Source organism: Xenopus laevis, chromosome 8L, assembly GCF_017654675.1.
Source record: "Xenopus laevis strain J_2021 chromosome 8L, Xenopus_laevis_v10.1, whole genome shotgun sequence".
In the NCBI taxonomy this organism is placed as follows: Eukaryota; Metazoa; Chordata; class Amphibia; order Anura; family Pipidae; genus Xenopus; species Xenopus laevis.
In genome coordinates, this window is record NC_054385.1 from 133,116,805 (window position 1) to 133,142,827 (window position 26,023).

Genomic DNA, 26,023 nt, shown 5'->3' on the forward strand with positions numbered 1-26,023 from the left:
TACCTCTGGTCATAGTATAAAGGCTGGCACCTCCTTGCATGGGGCATTTCTTGGGATAAGTGTCTCCTGACCTGGGCATTGGTTTCAATGAGGGCTTAGTCCTCCCCCACCATTAGCCTTTAAAAGAGAGTGATTGCCTAGACCACAGTATTGGTTCTACAGGCATAATCCTCCCCCGCTTGCGGCTTTTTTTTGGGGCTTTTGCTTGCCCAAACCAACACCTATATTTAAAGGCATGGGACCAGCATTTAAAGAGATTGGTGGGAGGAGCTAGAACCACACGGAAGCTTGGCCTTCAGCATAACTGCTAGACCTTGGGCAGAATAAATCTGCTACAATATAAAATGCAAAAAAGGAGGGTTGTGGGAACACTCCAAGGCTAAGTAAAAATAGATTTAAATACAATGGACGTGCTGCTGATCTGGCCAATTAACTACAAACATAGAGAAAAAGAAGGGGGATTGACGTTTACCTTAACGTGGTGCCTTACCAAATACATGCACTTGCATAGACACTGGATTAATTATGGGGATTAATTCAATGCATTGTGCATTGGAATGTGCATTGATCAATCCCCCTTTTCTGTTTGCAGTTTATTGGCCAGATCAGAAGCACTTCCATTGTATTTAAGTATATATTTACTTAGCCTGTAGTACTCCCACAACCCCCTTTTTTGCATTTTATTGTAGCAGAGTTATCTGCCAAAAATCTAGCAGTTATGCTGCAGGCCAAGCTTCCATGTGGTTGTGGCACCCCAACACCCATCCCTTTAAATGGCTGGCACACACAGAAGAACCTGCCCTAATACTGCCCCAGGTCTCTCGAAAAGATGGTACAAAACTGTATGGTTTATATTCCTTACACTCTTTATTATACTGTGATATATTACATTCTGAGCCTGAATGCCTATTGGCTTGCACTAATAATATGATGGTGATCCCTAAAGGCAAAAGATGAAACACAAGAAACAGAGGAGACACGGGGAAATTGTTGCTTTATTGTGCAACAAAGAGAAACAAGCTCTGCAGTAAAAGCACATACTGTATTAGTACATTGACTTCTAGTAGAACACATGGATCCTTCCCAGTTTGTATGACCTCAGTGGTTCTTCTTCTGGGTGGAAAAGTGGGACTGGTATTGGTGCCCAGGCTGCTGAGGCTGCTGATACATCTGAGGGGCTTGGGGCTGTTGATACATCTGAGGGGCTTGGGGCTGTTGATACATCTGAGGGGCTTGGGGCTGTTGATACATCTGAGGGGCTTGGGGCTGTTGATACATCTGAGGGGCTTGGGGCTGCTGATACATTGGAGGGGCTTGGGGCTGTTGATACATCTGAGGGGCTTGGGGCTGCTGATACATTGGAGGGGCTTGGGGCTGTTGATACATTTGGGGCATCTGAGGAATGTGAGGCATTTGGGGGATTTGGTGCTGCTGATACATTGGAGGGTGTGGCTGCTGCTGATTTATGGAGCATTCTGTTTGAGTACCAGTAGGCACTGTTTGAGGTGGAGTGGTGGGTTTGTGTGGTTGTGGTACAGGGGTCGGGGTCACTGGTTTCACTGGATTTGGTACCTGATCCTTCTTATCCTTGTCCTGTTGGATTTGTGTAACTGGGGTCGGGGTCACTGGTTTCACTGGATTTGGTACCTGATCCTTCTTATCTTTGTCCTGTTGGATTTGTGTAACAGGGGTCGGGGTCACTGGTTTCACTGGATTTGGTACCTGATCCTTCTTATCCTTGTCCTGTTGGATTTGTGTAACAGGGGTCGGGGTCACTGGTTTCACTGGATTTGGTACCTGATCCTTCTTATCCTTGTCCTGTTGGATTTGTGTAACTGGGGTCGGGGTCACTGGTTTCACTGGATTTGGTACCTGATCCTTCTTATCCTTGTCCTCTTGGATTTGTGTAACAGGGGTCGGGGTCACTGGTTTCACTGGATTTGGTACCTGATCCTTCTTATCCTTGTCCTGTTGGATTTGTGTAACTGGGGTCGGGGTCACTGGTTTCACTGGATTTGGTACCTGATCCTTCTTATCCTTGTCCTCTTGGATTTGTGTAACAGGGGTCGGGGTCACTGGTTTCACTGGATTTGGTACCTGATCCTTCTTATCCTTGTCCTGTTGGATTTGTGTAACAGGGGTCGGGGTCACTGGTTTCACTGGATTTGGTACCTGATCCTTCTTATCCTTGTCCTGCTGGATTTGTGTAACAGGGGTCGGGGTCACTGGTTTCACTGGATTTGGTACCTGATCCTTCTTATCCTTGTCCTGCTGGATTTGTGTAACAGGGGTCGGGGTCACTGGTTTCACTGGATTTGGTACCTGATCCTTCTTATCCTTGTCCTGTTGGATTTGTGTAACAGGGGTCGGGGTCACTGGTTTCACTGGATTTGGTACCTGATCCTTCTTATCCTTGTCCTGCTGGATTTGTGTAACAGGGGTCGGGGTCACTGGTTTCACTGGATTTGGTACCTGATCCTTCTTATCCTTGTCCTGTTCGATTTGTGTAACTGGGGTTGGGGTCACTGGTTTCACTGGATTTGGTACTTGATCCTTCTTATCCTTGTCCTCTTGGATTTGTGTAACAGGGGTCGGGGTCACTGGTTTCACTGGATTAGTTACTTGATCCTTCTTATCCTTGTCCTGTTGGATTTGTGTAACTGGTTTGTCTTGTTGGGTTTCTTGATCCTTTTCTTTCTGAACAGTTGGGGTCACTGGTTTGACTGGATTTGGCACCTGATCCTTCTTATCCTTGTCCTGTTGGGTTTGTGTAACTGTTTTGTCTTGTTGTGATACCTGATCTTTTTTGTCCTGGGTAATCTGGACAGTCTGGGTGACTGGTTTCACTGGTTCAGTTACTTGAGTTGGCTTTTGGTCAGCTTTCTGGTTGTCTTTAGGGGGTTCTTGCTTTTCTCCAGTTACTGTTGTTGTTGCCGCTTGCCCTGCTGAGAAGGTGCCAATTTTGAACTTTTCTTCTGTTGACTGGACCTTGGTGGTTGGTGTATTTCCTTGGTCTTTCTGCTCCCCCTCTTTAGCCTTATCAAGAACAGGGTACACCACTGGATCCTGGTAGTATTTAATAGGGGACTCTGGTTTGCCTGCACCAGGCTTTGATTGGTGGTGCTCATCATGAGTTACTTGTGTTTTGAGGGTTTCCTCATGAGTCTTCTGGACTGGCACTTTCTTAGGGCATTCTTTCTCCATAGCACGGTAGACGGCTTTAAGAACCTTACACAGCAGGTCAGAGAACTCGTCAAAGTCAACTTCTTCATCTTTATTCTGATCAAGGATTTTTATCAGAGCCTCAACTGTCTTTGGATCCTTTGGGTTCTACAAACAGAATTAAGAACATTAGTTATGAACAGCGTTAGACTAAGCCTTTAAACTACATATATAAAAGGTGTCTGACTGGAGAGATGCCAAGATCACTACTGTATCTTTAAGGTATAGGTTAGGCAACAGTCGGCAATATATGGTGCCCATCTAAACAAAAGTAAAATGGTAAAAGTGCAACCAAATTAAGTAAAGGAATAGTAGGCTAATATGCAGGGAACACAATTGATTGTGCGTTGATTCCTTAGGAACCTTACAGGAAAGATGGCCAAGAGGCACAAATGTCTACAAGATCATGGTCTAATGAACATTCCCTTCCATAGGTCAGTGCAGAAGACAAGAGGACACCAACTAAGGCTGAAGAAAGAGATGTCCTACTGGCAGTGATAAATTTTATAGTTGACTCAACCTACCTTGATGACATCAGAGAACTCATTCTGAATCAGCTTGTTCATCTCATTCTTGTTCAGCTTGTGGGGGCCACATTCCACCCCAGAATAGCTTAAGAATATTTCAATGATCTCATGGATGACTCCTGTGAGCCTGGACATTATGATTGATCAGCCAAGGCTAAAGAGAGAGAAATGTAACATTGTCAGTACAAATTCATGGAAACTACCCACCACGAGGCAATAGAGCATAAAGGTGTAGCTTTTCTGTATATCTGAATGTGAGTAGGAGCTGCCATAGCACTCCTTTAGACACTACAGTGTGAGGTTTTTACAGGTTATTGTGATCATCAGAATGATATATACCTGTCCACATCCAAGGGAGGTCCCTGCCATTGCCGATGCTGTTATTACACAAGCGTCAGGAGTATTCAACTCCCAGCAACTCCCAGCACCGCACCCACATTGTCAGTGCAGGACTCACAAAATGTAACAATTGCCACAACTTGTTCTTGATAATAAATCACCTATCATTATGCTAATAAGCCACTGATAACACAATGTGATGTCTCTCCCTATTGAGTTGGGACCTGGACGCATATTGGTCAATTAAATGAGCCCCAATGTTTGGGGAGGGGGCAGATTTCTAGCAGAATGCTGATATGAGGCACGTGTATCTCTTACATGCTAAAATACAGCAATACATGCAATAATTACTATTATTATATTAGTAATAACTAATACAATATGTGGGGGTCCTGCAAGAAATCATCTGCCCTCTGTTCTGCATAAGCCCAATATTCATGGGATAAAAACGATTTGACCCCCCAATTCTATAACCCTGGGACCCCTTTCCAGCTTTTCGTCTCCATCAGCTCCAGTCTCTTCAAAACTTCTCCCCCCGGTCACCTCTCATTCCCGTAAACTGAGCCCCCTTATTCCCATGTGGGGTGGTGCCAATGTAATGGCTTCTGATAATGGAATTTAAAGGAGAACCAAACCCTTGCTAATAAAAACCCCTACCCTACATAGACCCCCCCTCCATGCTGCCAGCCTAGGTGGTACCTTTGGTAAATGCCCCTAACTCTTTACTTACCACTCGTTGCAGATTCAGGGCATCAAAGTTTACTGGCGCCATCTTCTTCTCTTCGGTAATCTTCGGGACTTCTTCCGGTGCTTTGGCAATTTCCGTGACTTTTGGCGCAGTTGTTGCAAAACTGTGCCGTTACACCGCTCTATTCCCGAAGATTATCGAAGAGAAGAAGATGGCGCCCATGAACTCCGATGCCCTGAATCTGCACCCAGGGGTAAGGCCTATGTAGGGTAGGGGTTTTTCATTAGCAAGGGTTTGTTTCTCCTTTAAAGACTCGTAGACTTCACTTATCATCTACTGTTACTCACTGTAGTCAACGTCAAACCTTCTCCAGTTAAAGCCCTACTTGAAGGTCTAACCTTCGCCCTGGGTCCCCCATGAAGGTCCAGTGATTGTTTATTGACCCCAGCTCATGAAATAAATACAGATATAGCAAAATATTGGTATATCAGACATTCAACCAGAGTTTCAAGAACATATAGGGCAGCAAACACATATTTACCCCAAATCTCACCCTAATCATCAAGCTTAGCCTTCAGGTGCCTATAGGAGAATTTATGGCCAATCCTTCCATTTCTCATGCTAATTTGCCTTTAAATTGTAATTTGTACCATAACCACTAGAGGAGTAAACTTGCCTCTTCCATTGCTGTAGACAGCTAAGACAGGACAGGGTTTTCTTTACCCCTAGAGTATGTTGTGCCTATGGCACCTCATTAATTTTTAGGGTACCCCCACCCAAGTTGCTTACATCCTTTTTTATGAATCCTGATTGGTTCCTAATTAGGAATCCTGCCTATTTGTAGCATCGCTAGACTCCATTTCCCACAATGCCATGCATGTTCTCTTTCTTGATCACATGAATCCCAGACCATTCAATGTATTGTGGGAAATTGAGCCCATTTCTGTTCCTGACTAGAATCCCTGCCACAAAGCAATGCAGGACTGCTGTATTGTGCGAAACAGGAAGTAGCAAGGAATATACAGCAACTAATGTATCGGATTGTTTCCAGGTACCAGTGAGGTCCTTTACTTACAATTACATTTTCTTCAATATGAAAAACAGTTTTTTGTTTCCCCTTTAACGAAAGAACCTACCATTTTAACCCCCCGCTCCTAAACGTACTTTTAATTTGTTTCAGTGAATCTGTAATCCAAATTAATTGCAAGCTCTTTGCACCAAATGTCTCCTCCCACTTCAGTTGCTACAGAACCTCTGCTGTATAAATGCATCATTAAAGGGTACAATAACAGTAACAAACAAACATAATTAAAGGAAATAGATGCCCCCAATAGTTATAAGAGTTAACCCTTTCTATACCAATGGCATTTCCCAAGACAAAGCTTTGCACTCACCAAGTCCACAATATTCGCACTGGAGGAGCTGGAAGAACTGCGAGTGACCGGCACGACTGGGGATTTATAGTGATGCGCTGCCCTAATTTCCACATAGGAGACTCCCCATATCCACAAGTTTCTGTCTCAACCTAAACCAGTCCAACCAGCAGAATCCAGTATAACTGCCCTGTATCACTGTCACACCTTCTGCATTATCGCAACATATTAAGCAGGGCTATAAATGAATGGGCATGTACACTGAAATACAGATTATATATTAAAATATATGTCTTCTTCTCCAGTGTAACCAAACCCAACTTGCTTTTCCCCATAACTGATCCCTTCCATTCCCTTTATCAGTTTAGTCGCTCTTCTCTGTACTTTCTCTATTTCATTACTGTCCCCTCTTATATATTTATATATAGTGATCATATCCCCTTATATATTTATATATATTGATCATATCCCCCTTATATATTTATATATAGTGATCATATACCCATATATATTTATATATAGTGATCATATCCCCTTGTATATTTATATATAGTGATCATATCCCCTTATTTATATATAGTGATCATATCCCCTTATATATTTATATAGTGATCATATCCCCTTATATATTTATATATAGTGATCATATCCCCTTATATATTTATATATAGTGATCATATCCCCCTTATATATTTATATATAGTGATCATATCCCCTTATATATTTATATATAGTGATCATATCCCCTTATATATTTATATATAGTGATCATATCCCCTTATATATTTATATATAGTGATCATATCCCCTTAATATATTTATATATCGTGATCATATCCCCCTTATATATTTATATATAGTGATCATATCCCCTTATATATATTTATATACAGTGATCATATCCCCTTATATATTTATATATAGTGATCATAATCCCCCTTATATATTTATATATAGTGATCATATCCCCTTATATATTTATATATTAGTGATCATGATTCCCCTTAACTGTCTCTTCTCCAGTGTAACCAATCACAACTTGTCTTTCCCATAACTGATCCATTCCATTTCCCTTTATCAGCTTAGTCGCTCTTCTCCTGTACTTTCTCTATTTCATTACTGTCCCCTCTTATATATTTATATATAGTGATCATATCCCCTTATATATTTATATATATTGATCATATCCCCTTATATACTATATATATAGTGATCATATCCCCCTTATATATTATATATGTGATCATATCCCCTTATATATTATATAGTGATCATATCCCTTATATATTTATATAAAGTGATCATATCCCCCTTATATATTTATATATAGTCATCACATCCCCTTATATATTTATATATAGTGATCATATCTCCTTGTATATTTATATATAGTCATCATATCCCCCTTATATATTTATATATAGTCATCATATCCCCCTTATATATTTATATATAGTCATCATATCCCCTTATATATTTATATATAGTGATCATATCCCCTTATATATTTATATATAGTCATCATATTCCCCTTAACTGTCTCTTCTTCCAGTGTAACCATCACAACTTGTCTTTTTCCCATAACTGATCCCTTCCATTCCCTTTATCAGCTTAGTCGCTCTTCTCTGTACTTTCTCTATTTCATTACTGTCCCTTATATATTTTATTATAAAAGTGATCATATCCCCCTTATATATTTATATATAGTCATCATATCCCCTTATATATTTATATATAGTGATCATATCCCTGTATATATAGATCCTGTATGATAGTGATTCATCCCCTATTTTATACATTGTATAGTCCATATATTGTATATAAAGTGATCACCCTCATTCATATATGTATATCATATAGTTTAGTACAAATCATATCCACACTATATATCATTTATGACAATATATTTATGATCATTCAGTATCCTTATATGATTATTGCAGTATATAGTGATGTCCTTATTAGGTGAGGATCAAGTATCATAAATGTCCCTTTATATGGTATTTGATATATATCTCATTCCCTTATCCCTTGATCCAGCTTATATGTTCATATGTCCTTTAATATAGTGAATCATATCCCTTATATATTTATATATTTCATCACATATCTTATATTAATTTATATATAGGTCGAATCATATCCCTTATATATTTATATATAGTGATCATATCCCCTTATATATTTATATATAGTAATCATATCCCCTTATATATTTATATATAGTGATCATATCCCTTATATATTTTATATATAGTGATCATATCCCCTTATATATTATATAAAGTGATCATATCCCCCTTATATATTATATATATGTGATCATATCCCCTTGTTATATTTATATATAGTTCGATCATATCCCTTGTATATTTATATATAGTGATCATACCTTATCTAATTATATATAGTGATCATATCCCCCTTATATATTATATAAAGTGATCATATCCCCTTATAATATTTATATATAGTCATCATAGTCATCATAATCCCCTTATTTTTATATTAGTGATCATATCCCTTCATATTATTTTATTATAGGCATCATTCTCCTTGTATATTTATTATAATAGTCATCATATCCCCTTATCAATTTATATATAGTGATCATATTCCCCTTTTATATATGTTTATATATAGTCTCATAATCCGCCTTATATATTTTATATAGAAGTGGAATAAATTCCCTTATTATCTTATAATAGTGATCATATCCTCTTATATATTTATATATAGTACATCATATCCCCCTTATATATTTTAGTATATGATCCTAACCCCTTATATATATTGATACATACCCCTTATATATTTTATATATAGTGATGCAATATCCCCCTTATATATTTATATATAGTGATCATATCCCTTATAATATTTATATATGTTCATCATATCCCCTATACGATCTATGAAAGATGCTATATAGTGACTTGTCATCATGGTATCATTGGTATAATAAGTTTTAATTATGCTCGATAGTTACAGCCGTGATCGATAGCCCCTATTAACTGTACATAATATGTAATATATCACTGAGTAATCTGGATTCTGCATCACGTCCCCGTTATATATTCGTGGTCGTCGTAGTATATGCATGTCATGGGATTACGTTATATTTATATCATATAGTATAGTTTAGGATATGAATGCGTGTATACTTGATAGTATATAGGGTATAATTGATTTCGTAGAGTGCGCCGATAGTTGTTTACTGAACTGTTCAGTGGCATGATCCCCTTATAGAGTATCAGAATAATAGGCCACGGTGTGTACCATTCCGTCATGATAGTAGCTCATTTCGTAGATTAAACTTGATGAGATGATCAGATGGCAGGCCACACTTGATTCTAGATCCTAAAGTGATCGATATCTCCTTATATATTTTATATTAGTGATCATATCTCTTATATATAGTTTATAATTGTATCATAATCCCTTTATATATTTATATTAGTGATCATAATCCCCTTATATACTTATATATAGTAGATCTATATCCCCTTAATAGTATTATATAAAAGTGATCATACCCTTATACTATTTAGCTATATAGTCTATATCGCCCCTTATTATTGTATATATAGTCCATCATATCCCCTTAACTGTCTCTTCTCCAGTGTAACCAATCCCAATATAGTCTTTCCCCATAACTGATCCCTTCCATTCCCTTTTCAGCTGTCGCTCTTCTCTGTACTTTCTCTATTTCATTACTGTCCCCTTATATTTTATGATATAGGTCATCATATCCCCTTATATATTTATATATAGTGATCATATTCCCCTTATATTATTATGATATAATAATGTATCATATCCCCCTTAACTGTCTCTTCTCCAGTGTAACCAATCCCAACTTGTCTTTCCCCATAACTGATCCCTTCCATTCCCTTTATCAGCTTAGTCGCTCTTCTCTGTACTTTCTCTGTTTCATTACTTGTCCAGCCTTTGCTCATAACTGAGGAAAACACTTGTCCTGCCAGGTGGGCTCCTATTCATCTAACAACTAGGAGAACTAACCTGGCATGAGACCACCATAGATGGACTTCTGCAGGAGTTGCCATGTTAGTTACCCCTGTGCCTGATATACAAAAGCTTGTTATCCCTTCTGAGCATTGTGTAATGAATCCAAATGTTAGTTACAGCAGCACGTAGACTTTTTTGGGATTTTATGAGCATATAAAACTTTTTATTAACTCTGAACAACATTTCAATCTACGTCTGTGACACGTCTGCCTCCCTAACAGCACTATGTTTGGTTGGGTCTGTAGTTTGTTCTGGCAACAGCTGGGAGTGATCTCCCAAAATTTAGAAATCCCTCTGTTAAATAAGCAATAAACACCTTTCTGTGCAGTTCTACATTATATAATATATCCCCTCCTCTTAATATTACTTGTCTACAGAAGGGTCTGGCTTTCCTAATCTCAACAACACAGCAACTAATTCTTTAAAGTTGGTATTATGGTCTATGTTTGATCAACCCATTCACTATTTTAGCCTTCTAGGCAATATGGCAACTCCTACTTATATATATATTTCTGCAGATACATAGAGTGTGAATGTTCTATTAATATGTTCTGTACTAATCTGCTCAGAGCAGACTAAATTGAAGATATTCTATTCTTATAAATATGGTAAGTCCTCCACTCCCTACTACAGTGGTGGTTGGACTTTCTCCATTTTTCAGGTCCAACCTTTAGAAGGGGCACCATTACCTTATAACAAGTATAAAGACACAGTTCCATGAATATCCAGGACATCAAATTCGTTTTCATCCTAAATCTAAATCCAAACCAGCTGGACTTTCTTTGGGCACCAAGAAAGAAATATCTTCAAGTTTCACTCTAATTGGCCTTCATGCTATGCTTTCAGGTTTATCTAGTAGAGCAACCAGACATCACCCAAAGTCCTACCATGAATGGTCTTCAGAATGAGCCCACCTGACAGTTTGGGAACCATTGCCCAAATATTCAAATAACTTGTGTAATAGTCATGAAGTCAAATGTCTTGTTGCCCTTGTTCTACAATTCATCCAAGTTATTATCATGAATACATTTCAAGGAGAAGGAATGATCAGGTTTGAGGTGCATCTACATAAGTATTGCCCGAGCCAGTCTATTATAGATGAGGCCATAATTAATAACACAAATGGAACGTTAATCCATATTATACATTGATAATAAAGTGGTTAGTTGATTTATTGGCAGCTATTGAATTGAAGATTATCTCAGATCATTAACAATCATATCCAGTTTTTGGAAGGTAATTATGAAGCAAATGTAGGTTATGTGATCCCTTATTTAGAATGATCAGGACTTGATGTATTCTGAATAAGGGACCTTTTCATAATTTAGATCTCCATATCTTAAATCTGCTGAAAAAAACATTTAAACATTACATAAACCCAGCAGAATAATTATTTGCTTAGAACAGACTCTATGAGAGATGCCTTTCTGAACTTTGGAGCTTTCTGGATGAGGGGTAACTTTGTGTAGAATCCCATGGGTACTTTGAGGATGCAAGTGTATTGCAGTATTTGTTTATTTCCCCTTTTACAATGTATATAAAGAACTTTACTGGATACAGAGGTGAAATGAGTGTCACTTCACTGTATTCAATTGCCATTGGATCCCACCAATATTCTCTAACAAGTTGGCATTCATGCTATTGACCCTGGAAGATGCAGGCTACCCCTAAACTCTTCCCTACCTGATGCAAATCCCATGTTAATTAAAAAGGAGTCAATGACTAAACATACATTTGTGAAACACCCAAGGATGAAGGGTGGGGAGAGATTGTACCGACTGAGCCATAGAGGGTGGGGGAGGTCAAGGAATCAACATGTAATGGAAAATTTCTCATAGGACTGATCCATAACTTTATATTACTGAGGATGAGAATATATTTGCAGTTGTACAGATATGGAAAGGATCTGTGATAACTTACCCTGGTGGTCTAGTGGGAGGAGGTCTGCAGGGACGCCTGCAGCCTCCTAGGCGGGGACGTCGCTCCTCTAAAAGTTCTGTGCCTTAGGTTTGTGTGCAGCGCGCAGCTTCCTTCTTTATTGGCGCATGTGCGCTAGCATGATGACGCCAGCGCGCAGTGGTGCGAAGTTTAAAAGTATTTAAAGCCAGAGATGATCATTTGCATTGCCCGTTATAGGATCTTGTTCCTGAGTTTCCTGGTGCTTCTGTGCTGTTTAAGCTTTTGTATCTGATTCTCTGTTGTGACCCCGCCTGCTACTGACGATCCTGACTTCTGAATCCTGACCCTTGCCTGATTATCGACTCCGTTGTTTTCTTTACCCCTTGCCTGCCTGACTCCGTTTGTACTCTGCCTGCCCCGACCCGGTCTGATCTGACTACAACTCCTGTCTACACCTTGTACCGTGACTGTCTGCCCAAAAGACTTTGCTTTATAGTCATGCCCCTCTGCTCGTTCAGAACCCCTCACTTGGCACCTCTCTTATTAAGACCTGGTGGCATCCGATTAGCTGAGGGCTCCTCCCGAGGTGAAAGGCGGCTGTTAAAGGCGGAAGCAAGAGCCGAGAACAGGGTGCTTAGCATTGGTTCTGAATTTAGGGTGCCGACCGTGACAAGATCCCATTGCTTTCTCACAGAAGAAGGTTCTATAAACCATCTGCATCCACTGCGTTCTACAATGTATCTCTTTTCTCATATATGAATGTATTTAAGGAGGCACAGTCTACAAATACATTGGCTCCATTGTTCAAGAAGACAAGTGCTCCACCAGGAGCTATAGCGGCCAACAAAATGATAGAGATGGAGATAACCCTCAAATTCTGGGAAACCTGAAGCCATAACTCTAATGGTCCTGCCTTAGGACAAGCCCAACACTTCATTCGTCGCCTACCATGTTAAAGAAGCTTAAGTTGTTTGTTGTCTTAATAACCAAGCTGGTGCCAAGTGTTGAGGTGCCAAGGTACAGGCTCCTTATCTAGTGATGGTTTAGGAGATATCCATGTGCTTGTCCATCTCCAGCCCCACTCAGAATGAGGTGTAGCTCTTTGCTCTCCAGTCTAGGTCCACAAAGAGAGGATGCAACATGCAAACTAGATGAGGGGAAGGTGCTAAGTTCATAAAACAGGCCCCAATTTTTGTCCAATAAACCAGGAATATATAATGCAAAATATTGTTTACAACGTGGTGTTTTGTATTAACAAAGGGCTCATTCTTAAACAATCCAATACAATGAAAGGCATTTATTGTGGTCAGGCGCATTCAGTGAATAACCCTATTAATGCGCAGTAACTGCGATTCTGCAAAACTAATTGGGGCAACGGAATGCAGTTGGGTTGCCCATTAATGCAAATAATACAATAATCGCGTGAATAATGAATTAGTTCTAATCACAATTATCTATGGGTTAAGAGATTCATATCGTTGAGATATTTCTCTTTATTGACTCATCATTAGGTGGCTCATATCTGCAACTTCATTAGCAAACAATATAAGGAAATAATTATGCCTATGTTAAAACCTGCCAGACCGGATCATTTGGGAACAGGCTCACTGTATTAAATTAGGGCGCATGTACAGTTCCTGTTTGACCCCTCGGTTATCTTGGGATGTGTGTTTAGGGAGTTAGAGATTCTCTAGCAGGCTCAGGCAATGTGTTCCATAGAGGGGCAAGGGAAGGGGCGTATTGGCTGAATACTTAGAGAAGGGGTTAGACAAGTGACCATGGATGTTCACAGAAAATTTTCCAGGGGGGGAAAAGTAAGTTAATATCACATAGGGCAGCATCCCACTAAAGATAAACTGATTCACCACAATGCAGAAGATAAGCTAATTAAGGCTTGCCTTGGGTTCAGAAGTATAAAAAATATTTTGTGTAGTTGGGAATTACATTTACAAACAATTTCTTGGAACTAGCTGGAGACGTCAGGCAATTGCCCCCTCTTGCCCCCTTCTGTGGACACCCATGTAAGTGACATGTGGTTGCTCCTAGTTGCTAAGGAAGCTTGAATTTCCAAAAAGGTCAATAGATGTAGAAATCAAGAGGAGGGCTGTAAAGGATCACACATAAGATATTGGTCATTAGGGATGTCGCGGACTGTTCGCCCGCGAACTAATTCGCGCGAACATCGACTATTCGCGTTCGGCGAATGTTCGCGAACGTCGCGCGACGTTCGCCAATTTGGGTTCGCCTTAGCTGGCGCTTATTTTTGCCCTCTCACCCCAGACCAGCAGATACATGGCAGCCAATCAGGAAGCTCTCCCTCCTGGACCACCCCCACACCCCCGGACCACTCCCCTTCCATATATAAACTGAAGCCCTGCAGCGTTTTTTCATTCTGCCTGTGTGTGCTTGGAAGAGCTAGTGTAGGGAGAGAGCTGGTTAGTGATTTGAGGGACAGTTGATAGTAACTTTGCTGGCTAGTAATCTACTTGATACTGCTCTGTATTGTAGGGACAGAACTCTGCAGGGATTTGAGGGACATTTTAGGTTAGGTAGCTTTGCTGGCTAGTAATCTACCTTCTACTGCAGTGCTCTGTATGTAGCTGCTGTGGGCAGCTGTCTGTCCTGCTGCTGATCTCTCATCTGCATCTGTTCTTCAAACAACTGCCACCTAGCTGTCTAAATATCAATAATAATACCGTCTCCAGAAACACCACCCGAGTGACGTTTTTCAAGCAGCAATAATATATTCCGTATCCAACGGCTGTAGTGTATACGTTGCCCTTGCAGGCATTATTTGCCCAGTCTTTAACCAAGTGCCACCTAGCTGTGTGAGCTTTTTCACATTCCGTGTCCAGAAACATCACCTGAGTGACGTAGTGTGATTTCTGCCCTTTACAGCACAAAACGCAGCGCTGTGTCAACAATGGATTTTTCAGATACATTTTTGCCCTTGATCCCCCTCTGGCATGCCACTGTCCAGGTCGTTGCACCCTTTAAACAACTTTAAAATCATTTTTCTGGCCAGAAATGTCTTTTCTAGCTTTTAAAATTCGCCTTCCCATTGAAGTCTATGGGGTTCGCGACGTTCGCGAACTATTCGCATGTTTTGTCGCAAGTTCGCGAATATGTTCGCGAACATTTTTTCCGCCGTTCGCTACATCCCTATTGGTCATTAAATACTGTTGACATCACCTTGTAATTTAGTAAATTGCCATAGATATAATGCTGGAAGCCATGTCCCTTTTCTTCCCCAACAGACAATTCATATCTCCCTCTATTCCACTGACTAAGAACAGTGTCTGGAGGAGCCCAGCTTGAAAGCCACTTGGGGTGTGTTTTGGGGAGAACAACAATAAACTCTGATAGAAACTCACAGATGCCCAGCCTGAAGGTGAGATCTGGGATGGACACTTTTTGGCCTTGGGATTCTTGGAACTCCAGTTAAAATTCTGAGCAATCTGTTATTCTTGGTATGAGCCATGGAGGCTCTTGGCCAAATTCTAAAATCCAGCAGAGGGAAGTTTTATCATAGACTCTAGTGCCATGAATCTCTACTAACCCTTTTGACCTACTCATTTCTCTTTCCAATTCTCCCAAGTCCTTTAAAATACAGATGCCTTCCAATTCCATATATCATCTACCACCAAGTCAACATCACATGACACCTCTCCCACTGATTTGTAATTTTAGATTCATGATTTAGAGGTCCCTGCCTGTAGAGCTTACAATCTTAGTGCTATGTATTTACCATATCGTTTTTAACTCCTTCTCCAGATAATAAGTCTTCACTCCACATCCCAATGTTCAAATACAACTGGTTTGAATGCCCCCCCCATTCCTTCTCCAGTTTCTATCCTATCACTGCTTCTCATACATGCCACTCCTGCTCTGCGCCACGTTTCTTTCATTTGTCTCATTTAAAACATATATCAAGAGATCTGGCATTAAATAGTTTGGGTTATGATCCCTCCCAGTTCCAACTAGTACTCAGATGACTGGCAACCAGATTTGATCCCTAGGAAGAAAAAAATCCTGGATAGTGCCTCTAGGGTTTCTCAGAAGGCTGGAAAGCCCCCAGTATGAACAGGGCCGGATTTACATAGTGGGCACCCCTAGGACAGCTGTGGTTCATCTACCCTGTCACCTCCCTTATATTTGCTCAAATTTTCATCATCGGGACCAGTGCAATTGGTGTTGGGAAATTCAAAAAATGATCATATCTCCTATGACTCCCCAGTGTTTCTGAACCAATGTGGGTGTGGTTGGGCAGCATGACACCCCCTAAAATCCTGCCGCCCTAGGCCTGGGCCTTGATGGCCTCTCCACAAATCTGGGCCTGAGTATGAAGAGTGCTTTAAATTTTGGAGCTCAAAAGCCCTTTTCAAGGGCTGCCCTGATATGGGACAAGGTGGACATCAAAATAGAGATGAAGTAAAATTAATGTCATCACAAGGTGCAACTTGAGCACAGTCCAGAGTATCACTGAGAAATTTATATCTTGGACACATGGGCTCAAGCAAAGGTTGAGTATAATCGGTGGAGCAATTGTCTCTGAAGGCCATTATTAGATGGTCTCCTACAAAGAACCACCCTTGTCTTGCAAATGATGATGTCATTGTCTCCAAGTGCATCACTACACGCCTCAACCAGAAGTGTGGTTCACTGAAGAGGTACGTGTGTTACTAAGACTCTGCTTTCAGGGAAGGTGACGAAGTCGCCCTGAGAACAGCGAGAGTCAATCTTTCCCATGCCATCAGAGTAGCTAAGCGCGCATATACTCAGAGAATACACAGCTTCTTCTAGGAAAATGGAGACACACAGTGCATGTGGCAGGGCATCCAGGCTATCACAAACTACAGGTCCAAAAATCAGGTCTGCACACTCAAAAAAGATCATTAGACTCAGGTGGTTTAATAGAAAATGTTTTATTAGTTAGAAAAAACAATTTGACAGTAACATAATGTTTACAAAGACAAAACACTCCACATGATAATAATATACATACCACCCTTCGGTACAAAGAAGGCAAAAAAGAAGCTACAAGAAGCGGATACACCTGCCAAAATGAGAACAGCCCACAAACTACAGGTCAACACCATCTGCCTGTGACAGTGACACCTATGCATGGTTTGAAGCCCAGAACAACACAGGAATAGTGATGGGCGAATTTATTTGCCAGGCGCGAATTTGCGGCGAATTTGCGCGATTCGCGACAGGCGAATAAATTCGCAAAATGCCCGTGAAAATTCGCGGAAAAAATTCGCCGGCGTCAAAAAAATTTTTCCCGAAAAAACGGACGCCCGCGTCAAAAACGGGCGCCCGCGTCGGATGGTGCCTTTCTTGTAAAACGAAATATATTCCAGCGGTGAAGCACCTCCACCTTCTATATAAAATGCCTACTTACAGACCACTGTTGTGGTATTATGCATATAACGAGGCGCCCTTTCTGGTCCCTCCTTCAAGGTTCGCCGCTCCTTCCAGGTCCCAAGCCAGGAATAAAACCAGTGATAGTGTAATACCGTTTTTTATTAAAAACTAATTAAAATCAATTAAAAATTTTTAACGCCTAACGCGTTTCGCTGTGTGTTGTCAGCTTCCTCAGAGGCGCCTCTGAGGAAGCTGACAACACACAGTGAAACGCGTTAGGCACAGTTTGGGGGACACAACAGCCCAGAAGCAAGGCACCACGAGGGAGTCTGGAGTGAGCTGACAGGACCACCCCTGGGAACCCCATACAAACTTTTTATTGGACTCAATGCGCAAAACCCGCCAGGGTAAATGTGAGTGTAAATTTTTTTAATTGATTTTAATTAGTTTTTAATAAAAAACGGTATTACACTATCACTGGTTTTATTCCTTGCTTGGGACCTGGAAGGACCTGTTCACACTCATGCCATTAGGACCCTCACTACCAGACTGTGTAACAGTTTCTTCCCCCAAGCCATAAGACCCCTGAATACTCAGGGACCAGACAGATCTCACACTCCATCTGACCTTACTATATACCACAACGTTACACACCACTGTACTCCATTGTATAAATAAATAGCCATTGGATACAATTGTTCTCTATGAGCTGCACTTTATCATGTTCTTTATCATGTTCTTACTACTGTCATATCACAATGATACACCATCATGTCTGACGTTCAGCATTATTTACTGTACATATTACATCTGCTGAGTGTGCCCTGTATTGTCCTGTCCCTGCACTGTCCTGTCCTGTCTTGCATGAGTTGTATTGTTTTGCACTTTTTGTCTGTTGTCCGGTACATCTATGTTGTGTGTAGCACCTAGAGGTCCTAGAGGAACGTTGTTTCATTCCACGGTGTACTGTACAAACGTATACGGATGAAATGACAATAAACTCACTCTTGACTCTTGATTATGGGAATGTTGTCTACAGCATGATGTATTATATGTTATCAGTTGTAAGTTTCCTCTCAATATTGGGGACGCACTTTGTATCTCAGCCAGAGAAGGAAAGCTAAACATGTGGTTTGGTATCTGCAGGTTCAGCTTTGGTTCTGTGGTTCTTCCACCCAAGATGGTGGCCTACAAGAGGTTGGTCTGTGGAGATCATTTCTTGCTGTGAGTAAGTGCGGAGAGAGCTGTATGGTGAGGGATAAGTAGGCCAAGAGCTCCAATTGGATAGAGAATGACTGGCTCCAGACAACTCCAAGTGTGGGAGTTTACATATATTGCTGGAATATTATGTTGGGTAAAGAGGTTGTTAAAATAGCTATAAAATCCTCCGTATTTCCCAAAATAACCCCATCACACAATCCACCATTAGGTTCCAGAATGAGTTTTGAGAAGAGCTGTGCCAAGGTATGTCCCTCTTCAGAAGAACCCTGGCACACCTTATGTCTCTTTATTTGGATTTGAGAAGAAATGGTGAGTGGGAAAACCCAATGTTGTTGGCACTGAAACTCCTGAGAAGCTTTATCAGTGGACAGTACAGGTTCCTAATTGTTGGCTTTCTTCCCTATTAACATTGGCACCAGGTATAATATTAAACAGTATATACAATATTATATATTATAGATAAAGGACCCATGGAACCTGGAGCTGAAAATGATCAAAAGTCTATTGTCTTTGTCTATTAATATCAGAATCCAGGGGAGTCATAACCAGAATACCGGTATGGGATCTGTTAACCCAAAAACCTGTACCTTGTACTTGATACTAGTTAAGAGATCAGGAATATTTATTGGAGGCCAAACAATGTTATTGAGTTTATTTAATGTTTGAATGGGTTTTAGCAGATTTAAAGTATGTAGATCCATTAAGAATGTGGTTCTTCTTGTCCCCTGATTCTATTGTGAAAATGTCTGGCATCAGAACCAACACCTCCTGCTCATTATCCAGCAATATTTTATCTGTAATGAACATTCCTTGCTCGTTAGTCCTGTATTCATTAACCCTTCCCTTTCAGCCCCACACCCTGGGTGGTTAGAGAATTCAGGGCAGAGAATATTAATGGAGATATCGGCTGTTCCGACCCAGTAGCTACACTGCAAAATATCGGACCAGTTTGCTTTGACCTGTATCCGCATTTCACGTTTTACTGGTCAGTTACAATGATGAATGGAAGCATTTCATTGGTTCTTCCAGGACTGTGGACTTGTATTAACACCACTGCATTGGATTATACCTTTATAATATAGATATATAAAAAGGGGGAGGGTTATAGAAGGGGTGCCGAGAGCAACGCAGAAGGCCTGGGCCCCTTTTTAAGGGAATAAAACAACACACTGCAGCTAATGAACCCCTAAAAATAATAAAAATCATTTTCATTTTTGATGCACTCTTTAATTTAATTGGGTTCTGTTGCTTAAGAGGTTTAGATTTCATATATTTATTTCAAGCATTGGGTGGGCTTCTTTGCTCTGCTTCAGCCAAGCTTTCTTGTCTACTAAGTCTACTAAATCACAGGCACCTCCAGTCAACAGAGCCAGGGTCGGACTGGGCTATCTGGGGCCCACTAGGACTGTGATTGAAGGGCCCTCTTCCAGGCACCCCGTGTTCAACCTAGGCCCCACCACCTGGGCACACAAGGCACTTACCTTCTCCTGCTTTGCCGCTATTAGATCCGGGCCAAGGGAGCAGCCTGGGTCGCTGGGACCCACAAAGGCCTGGGCCCACCCAGGTTCTCATAGGCCCAGTCTGGCACTGAACAAAAATTTAAAGATTCAGATAAAGGGTAACTGATCCCATGTGCCTTATGTGACTCTTACTCTGATCCAGAAGTGTTATTGTTGTTATTATTATTATTATTATTATTATTATTATGATAATAAAGTAGTCTGTTTTCCTCTCAAAATAAATACAATCAGATTAATTGGCTCCTGATTAAACTGACCCTAGTGTGAGCGAATGGGATAGCGTCTCTAGAGTGTAAGCTCCACTGGAGCAGCGGCAGATGTGAGTGATGTATAATAACTTTTCAGCACCGTGAAATATGTTGGCTCTTTATACAGTAAATAATAAAACTAGTAAAACACCATTGGGAGTTGTGGGTGCATCGGGAATAAGAGATGATGTTGGGTGCTGGAAGTGTAAGGGTGCCTGGCCTCCCTCAGATATATAATACACTGCTACTTTGGGCTGTCAGTGAGGAAGGAGGGTGAAGCAGAGGTAGTTGTGCAAAGTAGGTCTATACCTAAAATCCTTCCCATCTGTATAATTCTGTGTATGACAGAGAGAGAAGTAACTACAGTGTGAGGGTGACACCAGTGCCCCCTGCTGGCCAAACACAAACACAGCCACCACTCACCCTCTTATTTACTGAAGCCCCAACCCTGGTTCCTGTCTGTGCCCCATTAGATTCACAATTATCTTCCCCAAGCTTGAAAATGTTGAGGGAATCAGATGTAGACTTTTTACATTGGAAATTCTGTTTTTCTTGCATAATCAGACATATTTAATTTACAGGTGGAACAAGCACAATTCTCCCCCAATAAGTCTCTCAGCAGAGCATTTATGTGATTAAATCCGCAGATGGGGGATATAAACCTCAGGACTTCTCCGCTCCAAACATTGGCAACTCTGTATCTACATCTTGTCTGGTGTCTGTATCTTCCCTACTGGAGATGCCCTTCTCTGAGAAAATCGGGATTTCTGGCACTGACTACGGGGCATAATATAGTAACATAGTAACATAGTAACATAGTAACATAGTAAGTTAAGTTGATAAAAGACACTCATCCATCAAGTTCAACCTTAAGTCTATATATAACCTGCCTAACTGTCAGTTGATCCAGAGGAAGGCAAAAAACCCATCTGAAGTCTCTCCAATTTGCCTCAGAGGGGAAAAAATCCTTCCTGACTCCAAAATGGACCAGTCCCTGGATCAACTTGTACTATGAGCTATCTCCCATATCCCTGTATTCCCTCACTTGCTAAACACCATCCAACCCCTTCTTATACCTATCTAATGTATCAGCCTGTACCCCTGATTCACTTCCCAGATCTCCCTGTAACACCCCTTTCCCTCCTCTAATCTCATTGGCTCCCTCCTGTCTGCTGGGAGGAGCTACTGGTGAATAAAGCATCCGACCCTTCCTTGTACCTATCTAATGTATCAGCCTGTACCACTGATTCACTTCCCAGCTCTCCCTGTAACACCCCTTTCCTCTAATCTCATTGGCTCCCTCCTGTCTGCTGGGAGGAGCTACTGGTGAATAAAGCATCCGACCCTTCCTTGTACCTATCTAATGTATCAGCCTGTACCCCTGATTCACTTCCCAGCTCTCCCTGTAACACCCCTTTCCTCTAATCTCATTGGCTCCCTCCTGTCTGCTGGGAGGAGCTACTGGTGAATAAAGCATCCGACCCTTCCTTGTACCTATCTAATGTATCAGCCTGTACCCCTGATTCACTTCCCAGCTCTCCCTGTAACACCCCTTTCCCTCCTCTAATCTCATTGGCTCCCTCCTGTCTGCTGGGAGGAGCTACTGGTGAATAAAGCATCCGACCCTTCCTTGTACCTATCTAATGTATCAGCCTGTACCCCTGATTCACTTCCCAGCTCTCCCTGTAACATCCCCTTTCCCTCCTCTAATCTCATTGGCTCCTCCTGTCTGCTGGGAGGAGCTACTGGTGAATAAAGCATCCGACCCTTCCTTGTACCTATCTAATGTATCAGCCTGTACCCCTGATTCACTTCCCAGCTCTCCCTGTAACATCCCCTTTCCCTCCTCTAATCTCATTGGCTCCCTCCTGTCTGCTGGGAGGAGCTACTGGTGAATAAAGCATCCGACCCTTCCTTGTACCTATCTAATGTATCAGCCTGTACCCCTGATTCACTTCCCAGCTCTCCCTGTAACACCCCTTTCCCTCCTCTAATCTCATTGGCTCCCTCCTGTCTGCTGGGAGGAGCTACTGGTGAATAAAGCATCCGACCCTTCCTTGTACCTATCTAATGTATCAGCCTGTACCACTGATTCACTTCCCAGCTCTCCCTGTAACACCCCTTTCCCTCCTCTAATCTCATTGGCTCCCTCCTGTCTGCTGGGAGGAGCTACTGGTGAATAAAGCATCCGACCCTTCCTTGTACCTATCTAATGTATCAGCCTGTACCACTGATTCACTCCCCAGCTCTCCCTGTAACACCCCTTTCCCTCCTCTAATCTCATTGGCTCCCTCCTGTCTGCTGGGAGGAGCTACTGGTGAATAAAGCATCCGACCCTTCCTTGTACCTATCTAATGTATCAGCCTGTACCCCCTGATTCACTTCCCAGCTCTCCCTGTAACATCCCCTTTCCCTCCTCTAATCTCATTGGCTCCCTCCTGTCTGCTGGGAGGAGCTACTGGTGAATAAAGCATCTGACCCTTCCTTATACCTATCTAATGTATCAGTCTGTACCCCTGATTCACTTCCCAGCTCTCCCTGTAACACCCCTTTCCCTCCTCTAATCCCATTGGCTCCCTCCTGTCTGCTGGGAGGAGCTACTGGTGAATAAAGCATCTGACCCTTCCTTGTACCTATCTAATGTATCAGCCTGTACCCCTGATTCACTTCCCAGCTCTCCCTGTAACACCCCTTTCCCTCCTCTAATCTCATTGGCTCCCTCCTGTCTGCTGGGAGGAGCTACTGGTGAATAAAGCATCTGACCCTTCCTTATACCTATCTAATGTATCAGTCTGTACCCCTGATTCACTTCCCAGCTCTCCCTGTAACACCCCTTTCCCTCCTCTAATCCCATTGGCTCCCTCCTGTCTGCTGGGAGGAGCTACTGGTGAATAAAGCATCTGACCCTTCCTTGTACCTATCTAATGTATCAGCCTGTACCCCTGATTCACTTCCCAGCTCTCCCTGTAACACCCCTTTCCCTCCTCTAATCTCATTGGCTCCCTCCTGTCTGCTGGGAGGAGCTACTGGTGAATAAAGCATCTGACCCTTCCTTGTACCTATCTAATGTATCAGCCTGTACCCCTGATTCACTTCCCAGCTCTCCCTGTAACACCCCTTTCCCTCCTCTAATCTCATTGGCTCCCTCCTGTCTGCTGGGAGGAGCTACTGGTGAATAAAGCATCTGACCCTTCCTTGTACTTATCTAATGTATCAGCCTGTACCCCTGATTCACTTCCCAGCTCTCCCTGTAACACCTCTTTCCCTCCTCTAATCTCATTGGCTCCCTCCTGTCTGCTGGGAGGAGCTACTGGTGAATAAAGCATCCGACCCTTCCTTGTACCTATCTAATGTATCAGCCTGTACCCCTGATTCACTTCCCAGCTCTCCCTGTAACACCCCTTTCCCTCCTCTAATCTCATTGGCTCCCTCCTGTCTGCTGGGAGGAGCTACTGGTGAATAAAGCATCTGACCCTTCCTTGTACTTATCTAATGTATCAGCCTGTACCACTGATTCACTTCCCAGCTCTCCCTGTAACACCCCTTTCCTCCTCTAATCTCATTGGCTCCCTCCCTGTCTGCTGGGAGGAGCTACTGGTTGAATAAAGCCTCTGACCCTTCCTTGTACCTATCTAATGTAATCAGCCTTACCGCCTGATTCACTTCGCAGCTCTCCCTTAACACCGCCCTTTCCCTCCTCCTAATCTCAATTGGCTCCCTCCTGGTCTCTGGGAGGAGCTACTGGTGAATAAAGCATCCCGACCCCTTCCTTGTTACCCTATCTAATGTAATCAGCCCTGTACCCTGATCACTTCCCAGCTCTCCCCTGTAACACCCCTTTCCCTCCTTCTAAATCTCATTGCCTCCCTCCGCTGTCCTTGCTGGGAGGAAGCTACTGGTGAAATAAAGCATCCGAGACGCCTATACTATCCTTGGTACCTATCTAATGAATATCAGCTCTGTACCTCTCTGATCCTACTTCCACAATTCCACTTAACGAAATTCCCCTTGGATTATTCCCTTCCTGCTTAATTTGCAGTTGGCACCCTCTCTGTACTGCACTGGAAGTAGGGAGAGTACTCGAGGTAATAGATAGCATGTTCTCCGATTGCGCACTTAATTCCTGTACCCTATCTAAGTGTAGCAGCCTGTAACCCTGATTTCAACTTGTCCCACTCTCCCTGTAACAACCGTTCTGCGTAATTCCTTCTAACTATGTCTCAATTGGGGTCCTTCAACTGTTCCCGTCTGGGAGGGAACTACTTGGTGAATAATACATCCGCCCTTCCTTGCTACCTATCTAATTTGGTATCATGGCCTATACCCCGATTTCACTATCGCCAGCTTTCCCTGTAACATCCCTGTCCCTCCTCCTATGCTTTCCCTCCTGTCTGCTGGGAGGAGCTAACGGTGAATAAGCATCCGACCCTTCCTTGTACCTATCTAATGTATCAGCCTGTACCCTGATTCACTTCCCAGCTCTCCCTGTAAACACCCCTTTCCCTCCTCTAATCTCATTGGCTCCCTCCTGTCTGCTGGGAGGAGCTACTGGTGAATAAAGCATCCGAACCTTCCTTGTACCTATCTAATGTATCAGCCTGTACCCCTGAATTCACTTCCCAGCTCTCCCTGTAACATCCCTTTCCCTCCTCTAATCTCATTGGCTCCCTCCTGTCTGCTGGGAGGAGCTACTGGTGAATAAAGCATCCGACCCTTCCTTGTACCTATCTAATGTAATCAGCCTGTACCCCTGATTCACTTCCCAGCTCTCCCTGTAACACCCCTTTCCCTCCTCTAATCTCATTGGCTCCCTCCTGTCTGCTGGGGAGAGCTACTGGTGAATAAAGCATCCGACCCTTCCTTGTACCTATCTAATGTATCAGCCTGTACCCCCTGATCACTTCCCAGCTCTCCCTGTAACCCCCTTTCCCTCCTCTAATCTCATTGGCTCCCTCCTGTCTGCTGGGAGAGCTACTGGTGAATAAAGCATCGACCCTTCCCTTGTCACCTATCTAATGTATCAGCCTGTACCCCTGATTCACTTCCCAGCTCTCCCTGTAAACATCCCTTTTCCCGCTCCCCTCTAATACTCTATTGGGCTCCCTTCACAATGTGCTCTGGCTTGGGCAGGTAGCTACTGGTAGACAAAGCATTGCCCCACGACCTCTATCTCTGTGTTACTCTATTCATGGGTATTCCAGCCTGTACACTATGACTGATTCATGGGAAGAATTCCACACATCTTCACCAGCTCTCACTGTTAATCAAACCCCTTCCGAATATTTGGCGGAACCTCTTTTCCTTCAAATCATGAATGAGTGACCTTGGTCAGCTGAAAGACCCTACTGGTAACTAAATCATTAGAGAGATAAATTATTATGTATAACCCCTTAATATATTTATACATAGAATCATGAAATCGCAACTATTCTAGCCCAGAAAATTAGCCTGGTTAGTGTAGAATCTATTAGTCAAATAGTCTCATACTGAAATTTAGATGTGAGCCCTGACTGTCAGTTCTTCTACCAGTGATGACAAGATAATTAACAAATTATGATTAAGATTCGCTGCAGTGAGAGGTGTATCATAG

The 26,023-nt window shown here is 42.1% G+C and overlaps 1 protein-coding gene across 3 annotated transcripts; it reads right to left on the minus strand.

The window, feature by feature from the left end:
- Positions 1-977: 977 nt before the first annotated feature.
- LOC108699634 (proline-rich extensin-like protein EPR1) lies at positions 978-6,252 on the minus strand. Of its 3 annotated transcripts, none has more exons than XM_041573812.1 (4): positions 6,171-6,252; positions 3,747-3,903; positions 2,644-3,330; positions 978-2,568 (listed from the first exon to the last, which is right to left on the minus strand). In XM_041573812.1, the coding sequence occupies exons 2-4, from the start codon at positions 3,882-3,884 to the stop codon at positions 1,099-1,101; spliced, it is 2,295 nt and encodes a 764-aa protein (XP_041429746.1). In that variant the 5' UTR covers positions 3,885-3,903; positions 6,171-6,252; the 3' UTR covers positions 978-1,098. The 3 variants fall into 3 exon arrangements, with proteins under 3 accessions (XP_041429746.1, XP_041429747.1, XP_041429745.1); XM_041573813.1 differs by having other exon boundaries at positions 978-1,152; positions 1,288-3,330; positions 6,171-6,251; XM_041573811.1 differs by having other exon boundaries at positions 978-3,330.
- Positions 6,253-26,023: the final 19,771 nt, after the last annotated feature.